The sequence below is a fragment of the Nerophis lumbriciformis genome, linkage group LG19 (genome assembly GCF_033978685.3).
Source record: "Nerophis lumbriciformis linkage group LG19, RoL_Nlum_v2.1, whole genome shotgun sequence".
Taxonomy (NCBI): domain Eukaryota; kingdom Metazoa; phylum Chordata; class Actinopteri; order Syngnathiformes; family Syngnathidae; genus Nerophis; species Nerophis lumbriciformis.
Genome location: NC_084566.2, coordinates 37,759,764 through 37,785,738, shown reverse-complemented (window position 1 = coordinate 37,785,738; position 25,975 = coordinate 37,759,764). Strand labels below are relative to the sequence as shown.

The window sequence follows — 25,975 nt, the reverse complement described above, 5'->3', positions numbered from 1 at the left end:
ATAAAAAAAGTACATTTGTTAATTGGGGTCAATTAGTCTGAAACGGGCTTTTGAATTTTGTGCGATTAAATTTTGACACCCTTTTGTGGACTCATCTCAAGGTCTAACTTTGACACTATGTGCCTTTAAAAAAAAGCGTGTGTATTCCGAATCATTCAGTACACAACTAGTTCCACTTTTGAATGTTTCACCATAAATTGCACAATGTTTGTTTCTATAAGCCACTTCATGTTGTTTTCATTGACAATTATTCTATCAAATATATCCGGTTGATACAATTTCTGAAAGTAGGAAGAGCACGTTAGAATTATTGTCTTACAAAAAATTTAAATGTCCTCATTTTTAGGTGTTTTATCCAAAAGATGAACGTAAGTTAATAAAAATTAAATATTTAATGCAAAAAAAAAAAAAAGTGCAGTTTGGCTTGGTTCAATGGGAGGTGACGCCCTCTCGCTGTTCATGACGTACTCGCTGATCCTGGATCAGACTCCGCAAGGAACCAGTGTTTCGTGGTCGACTGTGATTGGTCCACACGGGGCGGTGTTGTCGACCAATAGCGTGCGGACATCTGTTAGCTTGAGCGTGCTCTGGAAAGTCACTCTCCTCTACAACCGTGAGTCTCTCCGGCCAGACCTCCCAGGAAGGACAACAAATCCGAAGCCGATATTAAGGCTAAAACAATTTATAATTAAAAAAAAAAAAAAAAGGGCAAAATGCAAATGTTGAGCGCTGTCGCGGTGCTTTTAGTAGCGTGCTGCGCGCAAGCGACGGTCTACTTTCGTGAGGAGTTCACGGACGGCGGTAAGGTGGAAGTGCAGAAATGCAGAAAGTTCCTTTATGGAATTAACTCCTGTTATTTATAAAAGTCCTTTTTATTCCTTAATCTCGTACTCATTTGTATTTTAAAGCTCATCATTTTTTTAAATTTTTGTCGTTATATTTCCCCTAAGCTAGCAAATACAGCTAACTAAATATCGTGTCGTCAAGTGGGCGTTTTTTTCATTGTGTAGTTTCTCCATACATCCATTTCCTACCGCTTGTCCCTTTCGGGTTCGCGGGGTGTGTGTGCTCTAAAGGGATTAATTCAACGTGTCTTTCAGCCGAATGGAGAAGTCGCTGGGTGGACTCCAAACACAAGTCTGACTACGGAGAGTGGAAACTGACGTCTGGCAACTTCTATGGAGACGCTGAAAAAGACAAAGGTGAGCATATTAAAAATGTGCCTTCAAAGTAAAGGTGACGTCACACTTTGACATTTTTATTGATGGAGATCATGTATGTCATTAAGATGTCATATAAGAGTAACATAAAGGCATTGTATCAACTACAGAAAATAGCTATAAAGATTATTCATAAAGTACCGTATTTTCCGCACGATAAGGCGCACCTAAAAACCACACATTTTCTCAAAAGCTGACAGTGCGCCTTATAACCCGGTGCGCTTTATATATGGATAAATATTAAGATTCATTTTCATAAAGTTTCGGTCTCGCAACTTCGGTAAACAGCCGCCATCTTTTTTCCCGGTAGAACAGGAAGCACTTCTTCTTCTACTGTAAGCAACCACCCGCCCGCGTAGAAGAAGAAAAAGCGCGCGGATATCACCGTACGTTTCATTTCCTTTGTGTGTTTACATCGGTAAAAACCACAAAATGGCTCCTACTAAGCGACAGGTATCCGGTTCATGAAAAGACGCAATCTCTCCATCCGCACACGGATTACTATTTCACAGCAACTGATATTCCTGTGAACCGCACTGTGGATACAACGGGAGCACGTACGGTGAATATTCGCACCACAGGGAATGAGAAGTCATCCTTCACTGTGGTTCTAGCTTGCCATGCTAATGGCCAGAAACTTCCACCCATGGTGATATTCAAAAGGAAGACCTTGCCAAAAGAGACCTTTCCAGCCGGCGTCATCATAAAAGCTAACTCGAAGGGATGGATGAAGAAAAGATGAGCGAGTGGTTAAGGTAAGTTTAAGTTCACGCGAAGAGGCCGGGTGGCTTTTTTCACGCAGCTCTGTCCATGTTGATATACGTATGTTTGTGATTGCACATTTGCGTACATTTTGGGAGTGAACAGAGTTGTTAGAACGCTGGTTTTTAATATATTATTAAAGTTTGACTGACCTATCTGACTGTTTTTTTGACATTCCTTTAGCGCAGTTAGATGCGGCTTACAACACGGGGCGGCTTATAGGTGGACAAAGTTTTGAAATATGCCGTTCATTGAAGGCGCGGCTTATAACCCAGGGCGCCTTATGGTGCGGAAAATACGGTAGATTACTTAGAACACACTAACATTATTTATTAATTCGGGTTTATTGAAATGACAGGAGCTAGTAAAGTTACAGACATGATGTGTCATGTTTAAGGCTAAAAGTCAAACATTACCAGCAAATTGACAAAAAATGTTTGTCATCACTTCTGGGAATGAAGAGCATAGAAGAAAAGGTCATTTTCAACGTCAGTATTCAAGGACAACTTCAAAACAAATGTGTACGGTATATCAGTGGTGGGGGTTAAACTATGGAGTTCTCTTTACAATGAGATAAAAGATTGTAAAAATATATTCCAATTGGAAAAAAATATATACTGAACAATAAGATCATACGGACAGCCATAAGTGTTTACATTTTGCTTTATATTTATTATTTTACCTATTTTTTGCCTGGTTTTGTATTTGTTTTTTATCATGCCGTGAGGTGTATATTACTTTTCTTTTTTTTTTGTTCGGTTTGTACTTCATGAAGTTTTGCACTTGTTGTGTTTTTTTGTGTGTTTTCATTATATTTGAATGTATTTGTTTGGTTTGTATGATATCCATTAAGTAAGACTACGAATTATGTTTCTTCATCATGCTCCTTCTCAGACATTGGTGTGTAAATGTATAATTGAATAATTGAGATATATTCGATCAAAGATGCACATCAATGAAGGAGATAAATAAAAATGAAATGAAATGAAATGTCATAAAGGTACAATTTTGAAGTTTTTGTTGAACTGCAGTTGGGCGCATGACTAGCTTTTTAAGATGTTGAAAGAGAAAGCAAAACTAATCTTGAGTGGCTGACAAGGAAGCACCGTGCAATAAACACATTAACAGTGCCAACGAGGGCTGCAACGATTAATTCGATTAGAAAAGGCTTCTATTAATCTACTCAGTGGCCTAGTGGTTAGAGTGTCCGCCCTGAGATCGGTAGGTTGTGGGTTCAAACCCCGGCCGAGTCATACCAAAGACTATAAAAAATGGGACCCATTGCCTCCCTGCTTGGCACTCAGCATCAAGGGTTGGAATTGGGGGTTAAATCACCAAAAATGATTCCCGGGCGCGGCACCGCTGCTGCCCACTGCTCCCCTCACCTCCCAGGGGGTGATCAAGGGGATGGGTCAAATGCAGAGGACACATTTCACCACACCTAGTGTGTGTGTGTGACAATCATTGGTACTTTAACTTAACTTTTAACTTAACTTAACTTTAATGAGTACTGTTTTTTTCATAGTTTGGCCGGGGGTGCGACTTATACTCAGGAGCGACTTATGTGTGAAATGATTAACACATTAGCGTGAAATATCAAATAATATTATTGATCTCATTCACGTAAGAGACTAGACGTATAAGATTTCATGGGATTTAGCGATTAGGAGTGACAGATTGTTTGGTAAACGTATAGCATGTTCTATATGTTATAGTTATTTGAATGACTCTTACCATAATATGTTACGTTAACATACCAGTTGGTTATTTATGCCTCATATAACGTACACTTATTCAGCCTGTTGTTCACTATTCTTTATTTATTTTAAAATGCCTTTCAAATGTCTATTCTTGGTGTTGGATTTTATCAAATAAATTTCCCCCAAAAATGCGACTTATACTCCATTTTCCCTTCTTTATTATTAGAGATGTTGATAAATGCTTTAAAATGTAATCTCGGAAATTATCTGTATCGTTTTTTTTATTATCAGTATCGATTTTTTTATTTATTCATTTTTTATTTTTTATTAAATCAACATAAAAAACACAAGATACACTTACAATTAATGCACCAACCCAAAAAATCTCCCTCCCCCATTTACACTCATTCACACAAAAGGGTTGTTTTTCTGTTATTAATATTGTGGTTCCTACATTATATATCAATACATATCAATACAGTCTGCAAGGGATACAGTCCGTAAGCACACATGATTGTGCGTGCTGCTGGTCCACTAATAGTACTAACCTTCATCAGTTAATTTTACTCATTTTCATTAATTACTAGTTTCTATGTAACTGTTTTTATATTGTTTTACTTTCTTTTTTATTCAAGAAAATGTTTTGAATTTATTTATCATATTTTATTTTATTAATTTCTAAAAAAAAGGGCCTTATCTTCACCATACCCGGTTATCCAAATTACACATAATAATGTGTTAATTCCACGACTGTATGTATCGGTGTCGGTTGTTACAAATATGCGCCAAACTGTGAACCCACGCCAAACAAGAATGACAAACACATTTCGGGAGAACATCCGCACCGTAACACAACATAAACACAACAGAACAAATACCCAGAAACCCTTGCAGCGCTAACTCTTCCGGGACGCTACAATATACACTCCCGCTACCCCCCACCACTCCCAACCTCAACCCCGCCACCCCCCCCAACCCACCTCAACCTCCTCATGCTCTCTCAGGGAGAGCATGTCCCAAATTCTAAGCTGCTGTTTTGAGGCATGTAAAAAAATAAATAATGCACTTTGTGACTTCAATAATAAATATGGCAGTGCCATGTTGGCATTTTTTTTTCCATAACTTGAGTTGATTTATTTTGGAAAACCTTGTTACATTGTTTAATGCATCCAGCGGGGCATCACAACAAAATTAGGCATAATAATGTGTTAATTCCACCACTGTTTATATCGGTATCGGTTGATATCGGAATCTGTAATTAAGAGTTGGACAATATCGGATATCGGCAAAAAAGCCATTATCGGACATCTCTAAGTATAACACTTGCAAAACAATGCTTGGAGTGATTAATGAAGATTATTTGGAGCTAAAACGCTATGCACATATGTATACTTCTGGTACGAAACAGGAACATTGTATACCGTATTTTCCGCACCATAAGCCGCCCTGGGTTATAAGCCGCGCCTTCAATGAACGGCATATTTCAAAGCTTTGTCCACCTATAAGCCGCCCCGTGTTATAAGCCGCATCTAACTGCGCTAAAGGAATGTCAAAAAAACAGTCAGATAGGTCAGTCAAACTTTAATAATATATTAAAAACCAGCGTGATGTGGGCGCGCATGGAGTCGTATATCAACATGGACGGAGCTGCGTGAAAAAAGCCACCCGGCCTCTTCGCGTAAACTTACCTTAACCACTCGCTCATCTTTTCTTCATCCATCCATCCCTTCGAGTTAGCTTTTATGATGACGCCGGCTGGAAAGGTCTCTTTTGGCAAGGTCTTCCTTTTGAATATCACCATGGGTGGAAGTTTCTGGCCATTAGCATGGCAAGCTAGAACCACAGTGAAGGATGACTTCTCATTCCCTGTGGTGCGAATATTCACCGTACGTGCTCCCGTTGTATCCACAGTGCGGTTCACAGGAATATCAAAAGTCAGTGGAACCTCGTCCATGTTGATAATGTTCTCTGGCCGGATCTTTTTTTCAGCTATCTTGTTTTTACAATATTCACGGAAAGTAGCCAGCTTTTCTTGAAAGTCTTTAGGCAGTTGCTGTGAAATAGTAGTCCGTGTGCGGATGGAGAGATTGCGTCTTTTCATGAACCGGAAACCTGTCGCTTAGTAGGAGCCATTTTGTGGTCTTTACAGATGTAAACACACAAAGGAAATGAAACGTAATATCCGCGCTTCTTCTTCTTCTTCTACGCGGGCGGGTGATTGCTTACAGTAGAAGAAGAAGCGCTTCCTGTTCTATGGGGACGGGTGCTTACCTTGGCGGTTGCTTGCGTAGAAGAAGAAGCACTTCCTCTTCTACGGGGAAAAAAGATGGCGGCTGTTTACCGTAGTTGCGAGACCGAAACTTTATGAAAATGAATCTTAATATTAATCCATATATAAAGGGCACCGGGTTATAAGCCGCACTGTCAGCTTTTGAGTAAATTTGTGGTTTTTAGGTGCGGCTAATAGTGCGGAAAATACGGTACACTGCGGCACCTGCAGTCAGTGAACCCGTCCCAAAATGTGGTGACATAGCACAAACAATAATACATCTTTCTAGTGTCTCTTGTCGGCGTAATATGAAAATTATTTCTTAAATATACAACATTATGTCCATAAGTGAAGAAAAATCCATAAATTAGACACGCCGTTTCATAAGCCGCAGAGTTCAAAGCGCTGGAAAAAAAATAGTGGCTTATAGTCAGGAAATTATAGTCACTGTGGGCGTTAACGCACTTTTTGTGTTTTTTTTTACACATTGAAATAAAAAAAAAACTCAAATTTCCGGAAGTCCATGCGTCCCTGGGACGCGGATTCTTTAAAAAAAAAAAAAAAATTTACCGACCCTGCCCTCTCCGCGTTTTTTTGGTCGTCTTCAAAGCAAAGGCTGAAAGTTTTATCAATGACAAATACTCAGTCTGCACTGGGACAAGTTTACCGCGAGGGGCTGTCAAAAGAAAGACTTCACGGTAAACACTAAGGTGAGTGAAAAGTCAATGTTTTTAACTTCATCCTGTGCCATGTCTCCAGTAAATGACTTGTTTAAGTCTTTGTGAGTCCATGGAAACTTCACTTTTATCTCTCGCTGGATCGACATCGTTCGAGTATGGAGACAGGCTCGCTGTTACTTTGCAGGGAAAATATGTGCTTTTTGAAGTGTTAATGTGCGAGGAGTGTTCCAAAGGAGTCTCTTGGAGAAGTGGCTGACAAGTTAGCAAGTGTCGCTCGCATCGCTGACTCTTGACGTCATCACCGTCATTGTTGACTGAAGCAGAGATGCTGACTCTGCGTTATGATGAACGTACATGCGTCGCCAGGCTCTGCTTTTTATCGATAGACTTATCAGAAGTGAAGTGAATTATATTTATATAGCGCTTTTCTCTAGTGACTCAAAGCGCTTTACATAATGAAACCCAATATCTAAGTTACATTTAAACCAGTGTGGATGGCCCAAGGACACAACGGAAGTGGCTAGGATGGCAGAAGCGGAGATCAAACCTGGAACCCAAAGGTTGCTGGCAAGGCCACTCTACCAACCGAGCTATACCGCCCCAGATTACATTTTTTATCTATAGCAGGGGTGTTAAAAGTGTGGCCCGGAGGCCGTTTGCGGCCCGCAGCTAATGTTTTAAAGGCCCACGGCACATTCTAAAAATACTATTTAAAATAAACAAAAACATAACACAAGTGAAATAAAAAAGGTTAAATGTAATTTAAGAAAAAGTTGCAATGTTGACTAATAAAACAAAGCTTTTTTTTTTTCTTTCAAACTGTCATTGCTCAAATCAATATTGAATCAAAATCAATGTTTTTATCAATTATTGACCTAACTTCCCATCAAATATTCCACTTTGAAAAAAAAAATTGTGGAAGACTTTGCATATTGTATGTTTGCCATAAAAAACTGTTTTCTTTGACAAAAAGGTGAGAAAAACAAACATAAAAACAACATAAAAAAAATTACTTAGAATTGACAGATCTGAAGTTGATGTAGACTCGAGATTTAAGCGTTATATAAATAATGCATGTATGCCCTGGCACACGGTTCTCATAATTTACCGTATTTTCCGCACTATTAGCCGCACCTAAAAACCACAAATTTACTCAAAAGCTGACAGTGCGGCTTATAACCCGGTGCGCTTTATATATGGATTAATATTAAGATTCATTTTCATAAAGTTTAGGTCTCGCAACTACGGTAAACAGCCGCCATCTTTTTTCCCCATAGAAGAGGAAGCGCTTCTTCTTCTACGCAAGCAACCACCCGCCCCCGTAGAAGAAGAAGCGCGCGGATATTACGTTTCATTTCCTTTGTGTGTTGACATCTGTAAAGACCACAAAATGGCTCCTACTAAGCGACAGGTTTCCGGTTCATGAAAAGACGCAATCTCTCCATCCGCACACGGACTACTATTTCACAGCAACTGCCTAAAGACTTTCAAGAAAAGCTGGCTACTTTCCGTGCATATTGTAAAAACAAGATAGCTGAAAAAAAGATCCGGCCAGAGAACATTATCAACATGGACGAGGTTCCACTGACTTTTGATATTCCTGTGAACTGCACTGTGGATACAACGGGAGCACGTACGGTGAATATTCGCACCACAGGGAATGAGAAGTCATCCTTCACTGTGGTTCTAGCTTGCCATGCTAATGGCCAGAAACTTCCACCCATGGTGATATTCAAAAGGAAGACCTTGCCAAAAGAGACCTTTCCAGCCGGCGTCATCATAAAAGCTAACTCGAAGGGATGGATGGATGAAGAAAAGATGAGCGAGTGGTTAAGGGAAGTTTACGCGAAGAGGCCGGGTGGCTTTTTTCACGCAGCTCCGTCCATGTTGATATACGACTCCATGCGCGCCCACATCACGCTGGTTTTTAATATATTATTAAAGTTTGACTGACCTATCTGACTGTTTTTTTGACATTCCCTTTAGCGCAGTTAGATGCGGCTTATAACACGGGGCGGCTTATAGGTGGACAAAGTTTTGAAATATGCCGTTCATTGAAGGCGCGGCTTATAGCCCAGGGCGGCTTATGGTGCGGAAAATACGGTAATGACCGAAGCAAAATATTTTTTACACTTTTATACTGAAATAAATACTGCAACTTATTAAATAAAAATATAGAAAACACTACTGGCAGCGGTAAAGTTTAGATCCATGGAGGAAAGAAGAAAGTGCCATCCATCCATCCATTTTCTACCGCTTATTCCCTTTGGGGTCGCGGGGGGCGCTGGAGCTTATCTCAGCTACAATCGGGCGGAAGGCGGGGTACACCCTGGCCAAGTCGCCACCTTATCGCAGAAGAAGAAAGTGAATGAATGTTTAACTGAATAGATTTACTTATGCATAAAAATGTGTTTTCTTTTGTATTTTTTTTAATGAATGAAGTTACGTTTATGACAACCTTTTTCCAAAACACAATATAGAATGTGAGGTATAACAGCATAATGCATACATTTATCATTTGTTTTCAAAACACTTACAAAAAAGTGGGACCCCAAAAATTTACTGTGGTACCCCATTTTGAAAATTCCTAGCGCCAACACTACATATAGAATACGACTTTAGAGTAAATGTTTTTTTTACTTTTCATGTAAAACAAAGCAGTGATGAGTAGTATCTAATAATATTAAAATGTGAACACTAATCCCTGATAAACACCTGCTACTCTCTGTAGTTAAGCAAATTTAAAAGTCCCTGGCTGCCATTTGGGGGAAACACATTATACAACTGTTTTTTTAATGCAAATTACCTTTGTTTTGCGTAGGGCTCCAGACAAGCCAGGATGCCCGATTCTATGCCACCTCTGCCCGCTTTGAGCCGTTCAGCAACGAGGGCAAGAGCCTGGTCATCCAGTTCTCGGTCAAGCACGAGCAGAAAATCGACTGCGGCGGCGGCTACGTCAAGGTCTTCCCAGCCGACCTGGATCAGACAGCAATGCACGGGGATTCTTCGTACTACATCATGTTTGGTAAGTCACAAACTCCGCCCTCTCGTCTCATTGCATGGCACTAAATGTAGTTAAACAGCATTTTGTGATTGTGAACACACACAGGCCCTGATATTTGCGGCTACAGCACCAAAAAGGTCCACGTCATTTTCAACTACAAGGGCAAGAATCACCTCATCAAGAAGGAAATTAAGTGCAAGGTAATTTTGACATTTAAAGTTTGAATATTGTAAATGCTCCAGTTATAGCCTGAACCACAAAGAGGAGTAGGTAACAACTGGAAAGTAGCTGTTATTTCTGAATACATTTCTTATGTATTTACTAAGTATGTATGATTATTTTATTATTATCATTACAATATTTATTATTACGATTACATTTTTATTATTTATTTTGTATTTGTCTTTTCTAATTATTAATTTATTGAATTAATGTATGTATTTCTACGTCGATGGATAAATATAGTATATTAGCTAGGGGTGTAACGGTACGTGTATTTGTATTGAACCGTTTTGGTTCGGTTCGGAGGTGTACCGAACGAGTTTCCACACGGACATATTAAGTAGCGTACTGCACGTTGTGTAAACAACGCACACCGAGGCACAACACACGGCATGCTAGCAGCGACCGGGCTAGACCCTCCTGCCTCATTAAGATCTCCCGTTTGGGAACACTTCGGTGCGATGCAACAATGGAGGACGGAGGTTTGCCGACATTGTTCAGCAGCTGCCTCTGACAACACGTCAGAATGCTAACAGAATGGTGGAATGCTAACCCATTTGAAGCGTCACCACCGCATTCAAGCAGCCTCTCCTCGGCGAGTCAGGCAGGGCTAAAGCAATAACAAATGCTCTTATAGCAGCAGATTTAAGACCATATTGCATTAGAAACTAGATTTTGACCCACTTCTATGGTGGAAGAACAATGAGCCCATATATCCTCTTACTGCCAAGTTAGCCAGGCTGGGGGGGTTAATCTGAGGCTGAGTTGACTTCAATCAATTATTTATATAGCCCTAAATCACAAGTGTCTCAAAGGGCTGCACAAGCCACAACGACATCCTCGGTACAAAGCCCACATAAGGGCAAGGAAAAACTCACCCCAGTGGGACGTCGATGTGAATGACTATGAGAAACCTTGGAGAGGACCGCATATGTGGGTAACCCCCCCCTCTAGGGGAGACCGAATGCAATGGATGTCGAGTGGGTCTGACATAATATTGTGAGAGTCCAGTCCATAGTGGATCCAACATAATAGTAAGAGTCCAGTCCATAGTGGGGCCAGCAGGACACCATCTTGAGCGGAGACAGGTCAGCAGCGCAGAGATGTCCCCAACCGATGCACAGGCGAGCGGTCCACCCCGGGTCCCGACTCTGGACAGCCATCACTTCATCCATGGCCACCGGACCTGTGCCCCGCCTTCCACAAGGGAGAGGGGGGCAGAGCAGAAAAGAAAAGAAACGGCAGATCAACTGGTCTAAAAGGGGGGTCTATTTAAAGGCTAGAGTATACAAATGAGTTTTAAGATGGGACTTAAATGCTTCTACTGAGGTAGCATCTCTAATTGTTACCGGGAGGGCATTCCATAGTACTGGAGCCCCAATAGAAAATGCTCTATAGCCCGCAGACTTTTTTTGGGCTCTGGGAATCACTAATAAGCCGGAGTTTTTTGAACGCAGATTTCTTGCCGGGACATATGGTACAATACAATCGACAAGATAGGACGGAGCTAGACTGTGTAGTATTTTATACGTAAGTAGTAAAACCTTAAAGTCACATCTTAAGTGCACAGGAAGCCAGTGCAGGTGAGCCAGTATAGGCGTAATATGATCAAACTTTCTTGTTCTTGTCAAAAGTCTAGCAGCCGCATTTTGTACCAATTGTAATCTTTTAATGCTAGACATAGGGAGACCCGAAAATAATAGGTTACAGTAGTCGAGACGAGACGTAACGAACGCATGAATAATGATCTCAGCGTCGCTAGTGGATAAAATAGAACGAATTTTAGCGATATTACAGAGATGAAAGAAGGCCGTTTTAGTAACACTCTTAATGTGTGACTCAAACGAGAGAGTTGAAACTGTTTAATGTTGCACTTTTTATATGTAGAAGAAAAGTTTTGTCATTTTATTTCATCTGAGCAACAACTTCAGGCAGTTTAATGTTGATTAACGTGGACCCCGACTTAAACAAGTTGAAAAACTTATTGGGGTGTTACCATTTAGTGGTCAATTGTACGGAATATGTACTGTACTGTGCAATCTACTAATAAAAGTCTCAAGCAATCAAAAGGTTTTGTTAAGAAACCATTCTGAGCCTTATCTTATTCAGTTTTTATTTTGTATATGTTGACCACATTAACCCTGGCAATGGACCCTGTGTGTACCGGTATACGTATGTTATGCCATTGTTTACAAATTTGGTAAATAAATAACCAAAAAATGTATATTTTGTTTTCTTACTGTACCAAAATTGAACCGAACCGTGACCTCTAAACCGAAGTACGTACCGAACCGAAATTTTTGTGTACCGTTACACCCCTAATATTAGCACAACACGACCATAACAGAACCAATGTTGTAATAGCGGTAAGGCGCAAACTGCTCAGAAATCATTAATAGTGCTGATGAATAAATAGAAAATAGTAGTACGGCATGTGTAACATGCGTGACTTTCCAGCGAACAGCAGAGTATTATTTTGAAGTGCTTGCAGGGTAGCTCATGCTGCTAGATATTGATGGTACTTCAAATGCAGCTACTGCCATCTTAAGTTAATGCCAATGTTGTTTGTCTTTGCACCAATTGAAGACTGCGTTGGTTTTTTGGTTTTTTTAGACCATGCATCCACCAACTATAGGAGACTGTGCTGGTTGATTCAATAGAGGTGATAATTGGAGCATTTATGTTATTCCAGGACATGTATTTCATCAGCCCTAAGCCCCCGTTTTCTCACTTCCAGTGTAATCCAATCCCCAAAAATATTTTTTCTTCCAGGATGACGAGTTAACCCACCTGTACACGCTGATCCTGAATCCCGATCAGACCTACGAGGTGAAGATCGACAACGAAAAGGTGGAATCCGGCAGCCTGGAAGAGGACTGGGACCTGCTGCCCCCGAAGAAAATCAAGGACCCCGAAGCCAAGAAACCCGAGGACTGGGATGACCGGGCCAAGATTGACGACCCAGAGGACACCAAGCCTGAGGTGAATACCATTAGGAATATAGTAGGGGTGTCTCGAGCCGATATTGTTGTATATCAGGAAATAAATCAAGGATGTTATTACATGAGCTGGCATGTAAAATGTCTGAAATAAGTTCCTATACAAGCGGTGGTCCTGCAGTGTTTACTACATCTAAATGTCCTCCAAAAAGCACAAAAGGTTGGTCTTTTCTTTGTATTTTAGTCATGTCATTTACAAAAGATAAACATGGTAGGTGTATAGGCTACTAGGAGCTAGCACCTACACAACAGCTAAGCATGCAATAGCACACAAGCTAAACATACTTAGAATTAGACAAACTTTAATGATCCACAAGGGAATTGTAGCTCAGTTTCAAAGGATGGAAAGTGTAAGGATGGAAAGGACAATGCAGGTATAAAATAGACTAAAAATGCATACCTGCCAACTACTCCGGTTTTCCCGTAATTAGTACGGTTTTCATCAACCTATTCCGGGTTACGGTTGCAGTGATAAAAAATACGTTTTTTCATTAATTAAAAAAAAAAAATTTTTTTAAATGCGCGAGGCTATTTATAGCACCGCTGCCAAGCACGAGGCACCAGTTGCCATTGTTTCCAAACTCGCAAACGAGTCTTAAACCGAAAAGAAAACTGCAGTCATTCCGTGAAGAATATTCAAAAGCCTATCCGGGAATAATTATCCGTTCCAAAAAGGGTGAAAACTACGCGAATTGCACCTTGTGCAGACAAGGTTTTTCGATCGGACACGGAGGAATTAGCGATGTAAAAGACCACGTTGGGACAAAAAAACACAAGTCTAATGCCGTTGCTAGCGATACAAGTGGAAAACTTTCAACGATTTTCGGATTTTAGCCACAAAAAGGTAATGACACCAATGTTATCTATTGGAATTGTTTAGTACGGTTATACTGTTAAAAGTGTTTATACTATTTATGCTTTCAAGTCCAAGTTGAAGAAATCTTGTTAAATGTTGACAGCATAACTACCAAAATACAGAAGTATGTCCTTAATATTTTTGCAGTGCTATTTCTGTTGAAAAGTTAAAATGATTACATTAGAGATGTGATGTGCCACTTTTCAAGTGTCTGATGGCTTCAATTAATTTTCATTAATTGTTCATATTTTGAATTCTTTTGAAAGGCTTACAAAAAAACTACATTTGAATTGTAATTCCATGCTATTGACAGGACTATTAATTTTAATGAAGTTAGCTTACCATGTTTACAGTATGATAATTGTGATAGAAATGTGAATTTTAGGCACAGAATATTTTTTACAATTGAACAAGGCAGTAGATTATACAAGCTTGGACAGAAAGTTAATAATGACACCAATTTTTTTTTTTATGGAATTGTTTAGTACTGTTTTACCATTTGTTTACTGTAAAAGTTGTTTAAAACTGTTTATACTTTCAATTAACAAATTGAAGTCTTGTGAAAGGTTGACAGGATAACTGGCATTAACTGTCAAAATAATTTCAAACTATTGAAGTTAGCTTACAGAATAAACATGTCAATCAACCCATATGATTTTTGCTGTAATATTTTTGTTTTGAAAAGTCACTGTGACTGATAGAAAAGTGATGGTTTTAGCAACATTTTAACCTGTCTGAATGCTAATAATCATTTTGCGTCGGGGGGCGAAGCCTGAACCCCCCACCAGGACTTTGTCCTGGACCTACCGGGGCCTGCGGCCCCTGGACCCTGGCTACTAGGTTTTTCTGATTTCAAAAGTTGGCAGGTATGAAAATGTACCGTAGTAGCAATATAACATATATGTAACATTTAACATAATATATGTACAGTATGATATATACTGATATGTTTATATCATATATATACAGTATAAGTCGCACCGGTCGAAAATGCATAATAAAGAAGGTAAAAAAACCTCATAAGTCGCACTGGAGTATAAGTCGCATTTTTTGTGTTTATATCATATATACCGTATTTTTCGGAGTATAAGTCGCTCCGGAGTATAAGTCGCACTGGCCGAAAATGCATAATGAAGGGAAAAAAACATATATAAGTCGCACTGGAGTATAAGTCACATTTTTTGGGGACATGTATTTGATAAAAGCCAACACCAAGAATAGACATTTGAAAGGCAATTTAAAATAAATCAAGAATAGTGAACAACAGGCTGAATAAGTGTACGTTATATGAGGCATAAATAACCAACTGGTATGTTAACGTAACATTATGGTAAGAGTCATTCAAATAACTATAACATATAGAACATGCTATACGTTTACCAAACAATCTGTCACTCCTAATCGCTAAATCCCATGAAATCTTATACGTCTAGTCTCTTACGTGAATGAGATAAATAATATTATAATGTGTTAATCATTTCACACATAAGTCGCTCCTGAGTATAAGTCGCACCCCGGGCCAAACTATGAAAAAAAACTGCGACTTATAGTCCGAAAAATACGGTACAATATATAACAATGACCATGTACAATATTACAGTATATGTAACAGCTGCAGCATAAAATAGAGAGTAGATCCAGCAGAAAATAGACATTATAAACAAAGAGAAGTAGCTAACATAGAGGGTAATAGACAGATACGTAATACGTTTCCGGCATTGAACAATATTGGAGTCTAAATTGGCACATTTGTAAATATAAATAAGTATCAAATAATTATAGTTACATATTACATACACAAAGTCTCCAAGGCCAGAAGCATACTGGTAACAAGTAACAAAGGTGTCCGTGTCATTGAAATTACCACACCATGAACTTTACTTCCTGAATGATTGTGACCACTAGCTGTCGGCAGAAGACAATTTACTACTCCACTCCACTACCATTGTGCTTTAATTTAATTTGGTCCACCTTTTTTAACATTCCACCCTACAAAATAATGAAAATATGACCTGTAAATTATGCTCATGTAGTAGCGGGTCAATATCAGTATTGGTTGATATTAGGGGTGTAACGGTACACAAAAATTTCGGTTCGGTACGTACCTCGGTTTAGAGGTCACGGTTCGGTTCATTTTCGGTACAGTAAGAAAACAACAAAATATACATTTTTGTGTTATTTATTTACCAAATTTGCAAAATCTTCCACCAAAAATATTTTTCTTAGTGGAATATTTGATGTGAAGTAATGGGAACCTTGGATAGGTCAATAATTCATAATAACATTGATTTTGATTGAATATTATGTTTTGAGCAATGACAGTTTGAAAGAAAAAAAAACGGCTTTGTTTTATTAGTCAACATTGCAACTTTTTCTAAATTACATTTAACCTTTAAGCTTTTTTTATTTCACTTTTGTTATGTTTTTGTTTATTTTAATAGTATTTTTAGAATGTGCCGTGGGCCTTTAAAACATTAGCTGTGGGCCACAAATGGCCTCTGGGGCACACTTTTGACAACCCTGCTATAGATAATAAAAAATTAAATGTGATAAATCTATGGATAAAAAGCAGAGCCAGGCGACGCATGCGGGCTTATCATAACTCTCTCTCTCTCTCTCTGTCTCTGCCCCTCCCTCACCAATGCTGCTGTTTGTTTTGTTTTTAACCCCTTCTTAACCCTGAACGTACATTGAAAATACACGCAACCCTAACTCAAAATGCGGACATTTGAAGCATTTAAGAAACTCCGCCCTGACAGCTCCGCAAAAGAGGACGTATGGTCAGTCTATTGTAGCCCGTTAGCTGCTAGCATGCCGTGTGTTGTGCCTCGGTGTGCATTGTTTACACAACGTACGTTACACTACTTAATATGTCCGTGTGGAAACTCGTTCGGTACACCTCCGAACTGAACCGGAACCCCCGTACCGAAACGGTTCAATACAAATACACGTACCGTTACACCCCTAGTTGATATTAGACGTGACTTGAGAAAGTTGTATCGGGAAACCCCAAGAGTATAGCATGTCTAGAGGCGCCTGAATGTCAGAGACAGAGTTCTTTTAAGACGTTTCCTTGACTCCCTTTAGGATTGGGACAAATCCGAGAACATCCCCGATCCCGATGCCAAAAAGCCAGAGGACTGGGACGAAGAGATGGATGGAGAGTGGGAGCCACCCATGATACCCAACCCAGAGTACAAGGTAGCCTTTGAACAGAGACTGTTTATTAGCCAACTGTCAGACAAACAAATAGAACATATATCCCTTGCCACTGCAGGGAGAATGGAAACCGAAGCAAATTGACAATCCCAACTACAAAGGAACCTGGGAGCACCCTGAGATCGACAATCCAGAATACAGTCCTGACTCCGCCATTTACAAATTTGGCAACGTCGGAGTTATTGGTCTTGACCTTTGGCAGGTATGATTTAATAAGAAAACACAAATTGGTGTATACATGTTACTGATGCAATTTGTTGGTTTTAATTAAAATCTCAGGTGAAGTCCGGCACCATCTTTGACAACTTTGTGATTACGGATGACGTGAAGGAAGCCGAGGACATTGGAAACGAGACGTGGGGTGTCACAAAGGTATCGGATCTACTCTCTGTATTTTCTATCAGATATTATGCAAGAATAAATCCCTAATTACTAGGGCTGTGAATCTTTGGGTGTCCGATTCGATTCAATATCGATTCTTGGGGTCACAATTCGATTCAAAATCGATTTATTTTTTTTCAATTCAACACGATTCTCGATTCAAAAACGATTTTTTTTTCCCGATTCAAAAGGATTCTCTATTCATTCAATACATAGGATTTCAGTCTGCTGACATGCAAGCAGAGTAGTAGATTTTTGTAATAAGCTTTTATAATTGTAAAGGACAATGTTTTATCAACTGATTGCAATAATGTAAATGTGTTTTAACTATTAAAGGAACCAAAAATATGACTTATTTTATCTTTGTGAAAATATTGGACACAGTGTGTTGTCAAACTTATGAGATATTGGACACAGTGTGTTGTCAAACTTATGAGATGCGATGCAAGTGTAAGCCAATGTGACTGTGACACTATTGTTCTTTTTTTTATTTTTATAAATGTCTAATGATAATGTCAATGAGGGATTTTTAATCACTGCTATGTTGAAATTGTAACTAATATTGATTCTGTTGTTGATAATATTCATTTTTGTTTCACTACCGTATATTCCGCACCATAAGCCGCCCTGGGTTATAAGCCGCGCCTTCAATGAACGGCATATTTCAAAACTTTGTCCACCTATAAGCCGCCCCGTGTTATAAGCCGCATCTAACTGCGCTAAAGGGAATGTCAAAAAAACAGTCAGATAGGTCAGTCAAACTTTAATAATATATTAAAAACCAGCGTGATGTGGGCGCGCATGGAGTCGTATATCAACATGGACGGAGCTGCATGAAAAATGCCACCCGGCCTCTTCGCGTGAACTTCCCTTAACCACTCGCTCATCTTTTCTTCATCCATCCATCCCTTCGAGTTAGCTTTTATGATGACGCCGGCTGGAAAGGTCTCTTTTGGCAAGGTCTTCCTTTTGAATATCACCATGGGTGGAAGTTTCTGGCCATTAGCATGGCAAGCTAGAACCACAGTGAAGGATGTCTTCTCATTCCCTGTGGTGCGAATATTCACCGTACGTGCTCCCGTTGTATCCACAGTGCGGTTCACAGGAATATCAAAAGTCAGTGGAACCTCGTCCATGTTGATAATGTTCTCTGGCCGGATCTTTTTTTCAGCTATCTTGTTTTTACAATATGCACGGAAAGTAGCCAGCTTTTCTTGAAAGTCTTTAGGCAGTTCCTGTGAAATAGTAGTCCGTGTGCGGATGGAGAGATTGCGTCTTTTCATGAACCGGATCCCTGTCGCTTAGTAGGAGCCATTTTGTGGTCTTTACAGATGTAAACACACAAAGGAAATGAAACGTAATATCCGCGCGCTTCTTCTTCTTCTACGCGGGCGGGTGGTTGCTTACAGTAGAAGAAGAAGCGCTTCCTGTTCTATGGGGGCGGGTGCTTACCTTGGCGGTTGCTTGCGTAGAAGAAGAAGCACTTCCTCTTCTACGGGGAAAAAAGATGGCGGCTGTTTACCGTAGTTGCGAGACCGAAACTTTATGAAAATGAATCTTAATATTAATCCATATATAAAGCGCACCGGGTTATAAGGCGCACTGTCAGCTTTTGAGAAAATTTGTGGTTTTTAGGTGCGCCTTATAGTGCGGAAAATACGGTAAATGAGAATCGATTCTGAATCGCACAACGTGAGAATCGCAATTCGAATCGATTTTTTTCCCACACCCCTACTAATTACCTTTTTATCCACGCAGGAACCTGAGAGAAAAATGAAGCAGGAGCAAGACGACTTGAAACGAAAGGAGGAGGAGGAGAAGAACAAAGAGCAGGACACCGAGGCGGGCGAGGAAGATGATGAGGAAGAAGAGGAGGAGGCTGAAGAAGATGAGGATGAGGAAGAGGAAGGACTCTCAGAAGAGGATGCAAAGCTTAAAGATGAGCTTTAAGGAGGTCACAGATTTTCTTTAAGGATAAAACTCCTGTGTACATTCCAGGGAAATCATGGCTGCTGTGCATCCTCACCCTTAAAATAACACAACACAACACCTTTTGAAATGTAGTGCGGGGGGTCTGTCACTCTGGTCATGTGTCTCACAACTTCTGGCAATGCGCTGAATTTCAATCTCTTTACCATCACATGCTCCAGCCTCTCTAAAAGTGGCTTGGAGTAAAACATTTATATTTTCAATATTTACACTCTGTTGTTGTGGAAGATAAAAACATGAATTTCAAATAAAATCAATGCGTAAAACCCCAATCAGTGGGGGAAAAAAAACAACTCTTTGTCAATTCTAAACTGAATGTTAAGTCATGGTTGGTACTGACACATCCATGTCCTGTTCCAAGGCAAGTGCAAATCTAATCATTTGGTTTCCATGTCTTTACAAATGATTTAAAAACAATTTCATTTCTGTGTTCAACTCTGTCTTTTAAAGCAGCTCTTGCCCTGTGATCATTAATGGAGTAGTTTTCCCAATTTTGTTTGATTGTACCAACATTTTTAATAAAGTTGTCAGATTCCGCTTGTCTTTTGTATTGTTAAAAACGCACGTACATTACCACCTTCCCTGGTGGTCTAGTGGTTAGGATTCGGCGCTCTCACCGCCGCGTCCCGGGTTCGATTCCCGGTCAGGGAACTTGCTTTTTTTTTTTTTTTTTTTTTTTATAGTCAAGAGTATTATTTTTAACTATAAATGACTGATCTTCGCGACTAGCACACTCCTATTCTTCCTTAAAACTAAAAAGTCGCCAGTCGCTTACGTGTTCTTCTCACTGTCAAGTCAACATGTCCGGCGTTTGGGCACCGCCCACTTGTGAAATTGTCCAATTAAACTCAAGCAGGAAATGTTCCTACAGGCTGAAGCAATTGTCAATCATCTTATGATGCACGCCCACCATTTTTTACGATTCGAAAGTACTGGAAAAATACTATATTTACTATAATACTATATAAAAAAAAATCATGTTAATCGTACAAAATTGTGAGTCTCCACTGTAAATTGGTTGAATTTGCAAATTTTTAAGATTTAGTACCGATGGATGGTCGTCCTTGGAAACAAACTTAACAACAAATACATAAAATTAAAATAGTAAATTGAAATTACTGTCGTCATATTTTAATCTTAAATAAACATGTACACACGTTTTAATAAATTCACATTTATTACATTTTGTGACCGGAAATGAATAGGATACAACGTGAACGCGCAGCGCCAGTGAGGCGTGTGCGCGCACGCCCCCGGGAGACACCACCAGGAAACATGGCGGCGCTGATGACTCTCAGCCAGGTAACAACTTTCACCTAAGCTTCGTAGAAGTCGTTTTTACGCTTCCAACTTTTCCAACGGTCACACCACATCTAACTTTATCCGGTGGGGGGAATGTGTGACATTTTGAGGGGCTGAATTCGTCGTCTAAATCAAGTTGTTAGCTTGTTTGGCGTCAGTATGTATAGAGGAGCCGCCGAGCCTGCCTTTCGTCAGGAAATAAAAATAGAAAAAATCGTATAAAAACAAACCCAATCGGAACAAAAACGATTCCTAGTTTAATAAACACGCTTTTTTTTATTTTATTTTTTATCATACTTCTGTTTTCCCCTCAGTTGTCAAGCGGGAACCCGGCGTACGAAAGCTACTACAGACAGGTAGTAATTATGTTTGTGAAAGAGCTTGACTTTTAATAATGTTATTTATTTTTAATTTGTTTTTTTGTCTCCCATACGCTCTTTTGCAGCTGGATCCGGTTAGCAGTGGCAAAGTATCGGCTGGGGATGCGGCTCAGTTCCTGAAGAAGTCAGGACTGTCAGACAATACACTGGGCAAGGTATGACGTCATAATAGTCCCTACATCAGTGTTTTTCAACCTTTTTTGAGCCAAGGCGTGTTATTTTCATCACACCACCAGCAGAAATGATTAAAAAATGAAACTCGGTACACTGCAAAAAGTCAGTGTTCATAAACAAGAAAAACAACAAAAAAGTTAGGGTCATTTTACCTGAACTAAGCAAAATTATCTGCCAATAGAACAAGAAAATTTGGCTTGTCAAGATTCTCCAAAACAAGTAAAATTAGCTAACTTCAATGAACCAAAAAATACATTAAAAAATGTATTTTGTCACTAATAACAAGTGCACTTTTCTTGATAGGAAAAACAAATACGAGACCTTTTTTCTCAATATGATGAAAAATATTCTTAAATTAAGTAAATGCTAGTGCCATTATCTCATACTTGCCAACCTTGAGACCTCCGATTTCGGGAGGTGGGGGGTGAGGGGCGTGGTTGGGGGCGTGGTTAAGATATATATATATATATATAAGAAGTACTTGACTTTCAGGGAATTCTACCTATATATATATATATATATATATATATGTATATATATATATATATATATATTTTATTACATATAAATATATATATGTATGTATATATATCTATCAAGACATGATCTTGAGAAATTAATCCACGCTTTTATCTCGACTCGTCTTGATTATTGTAATGCCCTGTATGTTGGCATTAGCCAGGCCTCCCTCGCCCGCCTGCAGCTCGTGCAGAACTCTGCTGCTCGTCTGCTAACACAGACCCGCAGACGTGAGCACATCACCCCTATTTTAGCGTCCCTTCACTGGCTCCCTGTGCGTTACCGAATACATTTTAAACTCCTTTTATTTGTTTTTAAATGTCTAAACAACCTCGCGCCAACCTATCTCTCCGACCTCCTTCAGCCTTACTGCCCCACCCGATCCTTAAGATCAGCCGATCAGCTGCTGTTGACGGTCCCTGACACAAGGCTGAAGCTTAGAGGTGACAGAGCTTTCGCCGTTGCTGCTCCCAAGCTCTGGAACGACCTACCCCTGAGTGTTAGACAAGCCTCCTCTCTCCCTGTTTTTAAATCTCTCTTAAAAACATACTTTTATTCCATGGCTTTTAACACTGAGTGATATCCATCCTGCAATGGCGCCCCATAATACACCTGCTGTGATCCTGTTTTTATGTTTTTATGTTTTTATTAATTCTATTTTAATTATTTATTTTTTATCGTGTTCTGTTTGTGTTGTGTTGTGTTTGCTCGGTACTCGTTTTATCTTTTAACCTGCTCATTGTACAGCACTTTGGCTACCCCTGTGGTAAATTTTAAATGTGCTCTATAAATAAAGTTGATATATATATATATATATATATATACATATATATATATATATATATATATATATATATATATACATATATATATAAATAGATAAAATAAATACTTGAATTTCAGTGTTCATTTATTTACACATATACACACACATAACACTCATCTACTCATTGTTGAGTTAAGGGTTGAATTGTCCATCCTTGTTTTATTCTTTGTCACTATTTCAGAACACACACATTATACAAATATACATTATAAAATCAATAAGAAAACGGGAGCTCTAATTTGGGAGTCTGAATTAGGATCAGAAGTTCCTATATAAACATTGCACACTCACGTCGCCTTTTTGTATTGATTACTGCAGCTGTGCACTGGATTCATTCACAAATACAAACTACAACTCACAAACACTTTAGAGTTAGGCTCCACCATCAGAATGTGTACTTAAACTTATAAAGATCACATGGATATTATTCAGTGAGTTGATTCACCAAAACTAACCTGTTATACAGGAGGAAAAAGCACACAGGACGTTTCAATTGTTCACAGACTGGTCGCTCTCATCCGAATGACAAGACACTTCCGGTCTGCAGGTGATAGCATTCAATTGGGAAGAAACGCCCTACTGCCCCCTACTGACCAATGTGAATACTGATAAATGTGTAATGACAGCTCCAAAATCGAATTCAAACCACAAAATAAATAAATAAATCAACACAAAAATGTGACACATTATGGGTGGGTCACATATGCATGTACAGTAGATGGCAGTATTGTCTTGTTTAAAAGTGTCACAACATTGCTGTTTACGGCAGACGAACTGCTTTATGGTAAACGAAAACTTGACTGCTGTTGTTGTGTGTTGTTACCGCGCTGGGAGGACGTTAATGAAACTGCCTAACAATAAACCCACATAAGAAACCAAGAACTCGCCCTCGATCATTAGCTGTTTATATTGTGGGAAAGCGGACGTGTGAACAGGCTGTCAACACGTCACTCAGGTCCGCATGGAGCTGGAGGGGGCGTGGCCTCCAGCTCCGCCTGAATTTCGGGAGATTTTCAGGAGAAAATTTGTCCCGGGAGGTTTTCGGGAGTCTCCCGGAAAATCCGAGAGGGTTGGCAAGTATGCATTATCTGACATAATGATATGCGCTCGGCATTACATTTCTTGCATTTTCCCATGGATAACATGACAACATCGCGCCAAGTGCATGCTCTTTCAGTCAATTAGTGCGCAAAGAATAAATAAATATATACATATATATATATATATATATATTTTCATATATATATATATATATATACAGGTAAAAGCCAGTAAATTAGAATATTTTGAAAAACTTGACTTATTTCAGTAATTGCATTCAAAAGGTGTAACTTGTACATTATATTTATTCATTGCACACAGACTGATGCATTCAAATGTTTATTTCATTTAATTTTGATGATTTGAAGTGGCAACAAATGAAAATCCAAAATTCCGTGTGTCACAAAATTAGAATATTACTTAAGGCTAATACAAAAAAGGGATTTTTAGAAATGTTGGCCAACTGAAAAGTATGAAAATGAAAAATATGAGCATGTACAACACTCAATACTTGGTTGGAGCTCCTTTTGCCTCAATTACTGTGTTAATGCGGCGTGGCATGGAGTCGATGAGTTTCTGGCACTGCTCAGGTGTTATGAGAGCCCAGGTTGCTCTGATAGTGGCCTTCAACTCTTCTGCGTTTTTGGGTCTGGCATTCTGCATCTTCCTTTTCACAATACCCCACAGATTTTCTATGGGGCTAAGGTCAGGGGAGTTGGCGGGCCAATTTAGAACAGAAATACCATGGTCCGTAAACCAGGCACGGGTAGATTTTGCGCTGTGTGCAGGCGCCAAGTCCTGTTGGAACTTGAAATCTCCATCTCCATAGAGCAGGTCAGCAGCAGGAAGCATGAAGTGCTCTAAAACTTGCTGGTAGACGGCTGCGTTGACCCTGGATCTCAGGAAACAGAGTGGACCGACACCAGCAGATGACATGGCACCCCAAACCATCACCCAACCATGCAAATTTTGCATTTCCTTTGGAAATCGAGGTCCCAGAGTCTGGAGGAAGACAGGAGAGGCACAGGATCCACGTTGCCTGAAGTCTAGTGTAAAGTTTCCACCATCAGTGATGGTTTGGGGTGCCATGTCATCTGCTGGTGTCGGTCCACTCTGTTTCCTGAGATACAGGGTCAACGCAGCCGTCTATGCGGCTCCGGAGCCGCGGGTTGCCGGCCCCTTGTATAGTATATAACACGGTTACTCTGCCGAGCTCTAGACAGCACCGACACTCAACAACGGCACATCATTTTCAGACTATAATTACTGCTTCGCAAAAAATATTTTTAACCCAAATAGGTGAAACTGCATAGTGGTTGAAAAACACTGCTCTAGATGATTTAATTTAATTTTTTCCATTTCATTTTTTTATTTATCTCCTTTATCGATGTGCATTTTTGATCAATAGACAATTAAACTTTAGCATTTAAACACATATTTACACACCTATGCTTGAAAAGGAACAGGATGAAGAAAATCTTATATTTCCTGCCCCCTTCAACATCATAAGTAGTCATACCTAATGCAGTGCTTCTCAAATGGGGGTGCGGGTACCCCTGGGGGTACTTGAAGGTATGCCAAGGGGTACGTGAGATGTTTTTTAAATATTCTAAAAATAGCAACAATTCAAAAATCCTTTATAAATATATTTATTGAATAATACTTCAACAAAATATGAATGTAAGTTAATAAACTGAACATCAAATCAAGTAGGCTATTGCATTTGTTACCATAAACCCAGAGTTTCCCCCATGCCATGATGGTTTGACCCTCACTAAAATGTCTGTCAAAAAGAAGTGTGAAAAGAAATGCAACAATGCAATATTCAGTGTTGACAGCTAGATTTTTTGTGAACATGTTCCATAAATATTGATGTTAAAGATTTCTTTTTTTTGTGAAGAAATGTTTAGAATTAAGTTCATGAATCCAGATGGATCTATATTACAATCCCCAAAGAGGGCACTTTAAGTTGATGATTACTTCTATGTGTAGAAATATTTATTTATAATTGAATCACTTGTTTATTTTTCAACAAGTTTTTAGTTATTTTTATATCTTTTTTTTCCAAATAGTTCAAGAAAGACCACTACAAATGAGCAATATTTTGCACTATTATACAATTTAATACATCAGAAACTGATGACATAGTGCTGTATTTTACTCCTTTATCTCTTTTTTTCAACCAAAAATGGTTTGCTCTGATTAGGGGGTACTTTAATTAAAAAAATGTTCACAGGGGGTACATTACTGAAAAAAGGTTGAGAACCACTGACCTAATGGATAGCCCAGATTCACAAGCATACAAACCAAACAAATACATCCAAATATAATGAAAACAAACAAAAAACACACAAAAAAAACAAGTGCAAAACTTCATGAGGTACAAACAGAACAAAAAAAGTAATATACACCTCACGGGATGATACAAAACA

The 25,975-nt window shown here is 39.2% G+C and overlaps 2 protein-coding genes and 1 non-coding gene across 4 annotated transcripts in view; all 3 read left to right on the top strand.

Annotated features, from left to right (window-relative positions):
* Positions 1-582: 582 nt before the first annotated feature.
* calr3b (calreticulin 3b) lies at positions 583-19,837 on the top strand. Its single transcript, XM_061978852.2, has 9 exons — positions 583-801; positions 1,101-1,202; positions 9,453-9,656; positions 9,741-9,835; positions 12,630-12,839; positions 16,800-16,913; positions 16,990-17,133; positions 17,211-17,303; positions 19,071-19,837. The coding sequence occupies exons 1-9, from the start codon at positions 714-716 to the stop codon at positions 19,260-19,262; spliced, it is 1,242 nt and encodes a 413-aa protein (XP_061834836.1). The 5' UTR covers positions 583-713; the 3' UTR covers positions 19,263-19,837.
* A 43-nt stretch (positions 19,838-19,880) lies between these two features.
* On the top strand, positions 19,881-19,952 carry trnae-cuc (transfer RNA glutamic acid (anticodon CUC)). The gene has a single exon. It is a non-coding gene; the product is annotated as a tRNA-Glu (tRNA).
* A 585-nt stretch (positions 19,953-20,537) lies between these two features.
* The window catches only part of LOC133618454 (epidermal growth factor receptor substrate 15-like 1), a 71,420-nt gene continuing 65,982 nt past the window's right edge, over positions 20,538-25,975 (top strand). For both annotated transcript variants that reach the window (XM_061978812.1, XM_061978813.1), the window contains exons 1-3: positions 20,538-20,603; positions 20,918-20,959; positions 21,049-21,138. In XM_061978812.1, the coding sequence (XP_061834796.1) occupies positions 20,577-20,603; positions 20,918-20,959; positions 21,049-21,138 (159 nt within the window). In that variant the 5' untranslated portion in view covers positions 20,538-20,576. The remainder of the gene's footprint in view (positions 20,604-20,917; positions 20,960-21,048; positions 21,139-25,975) is intronic.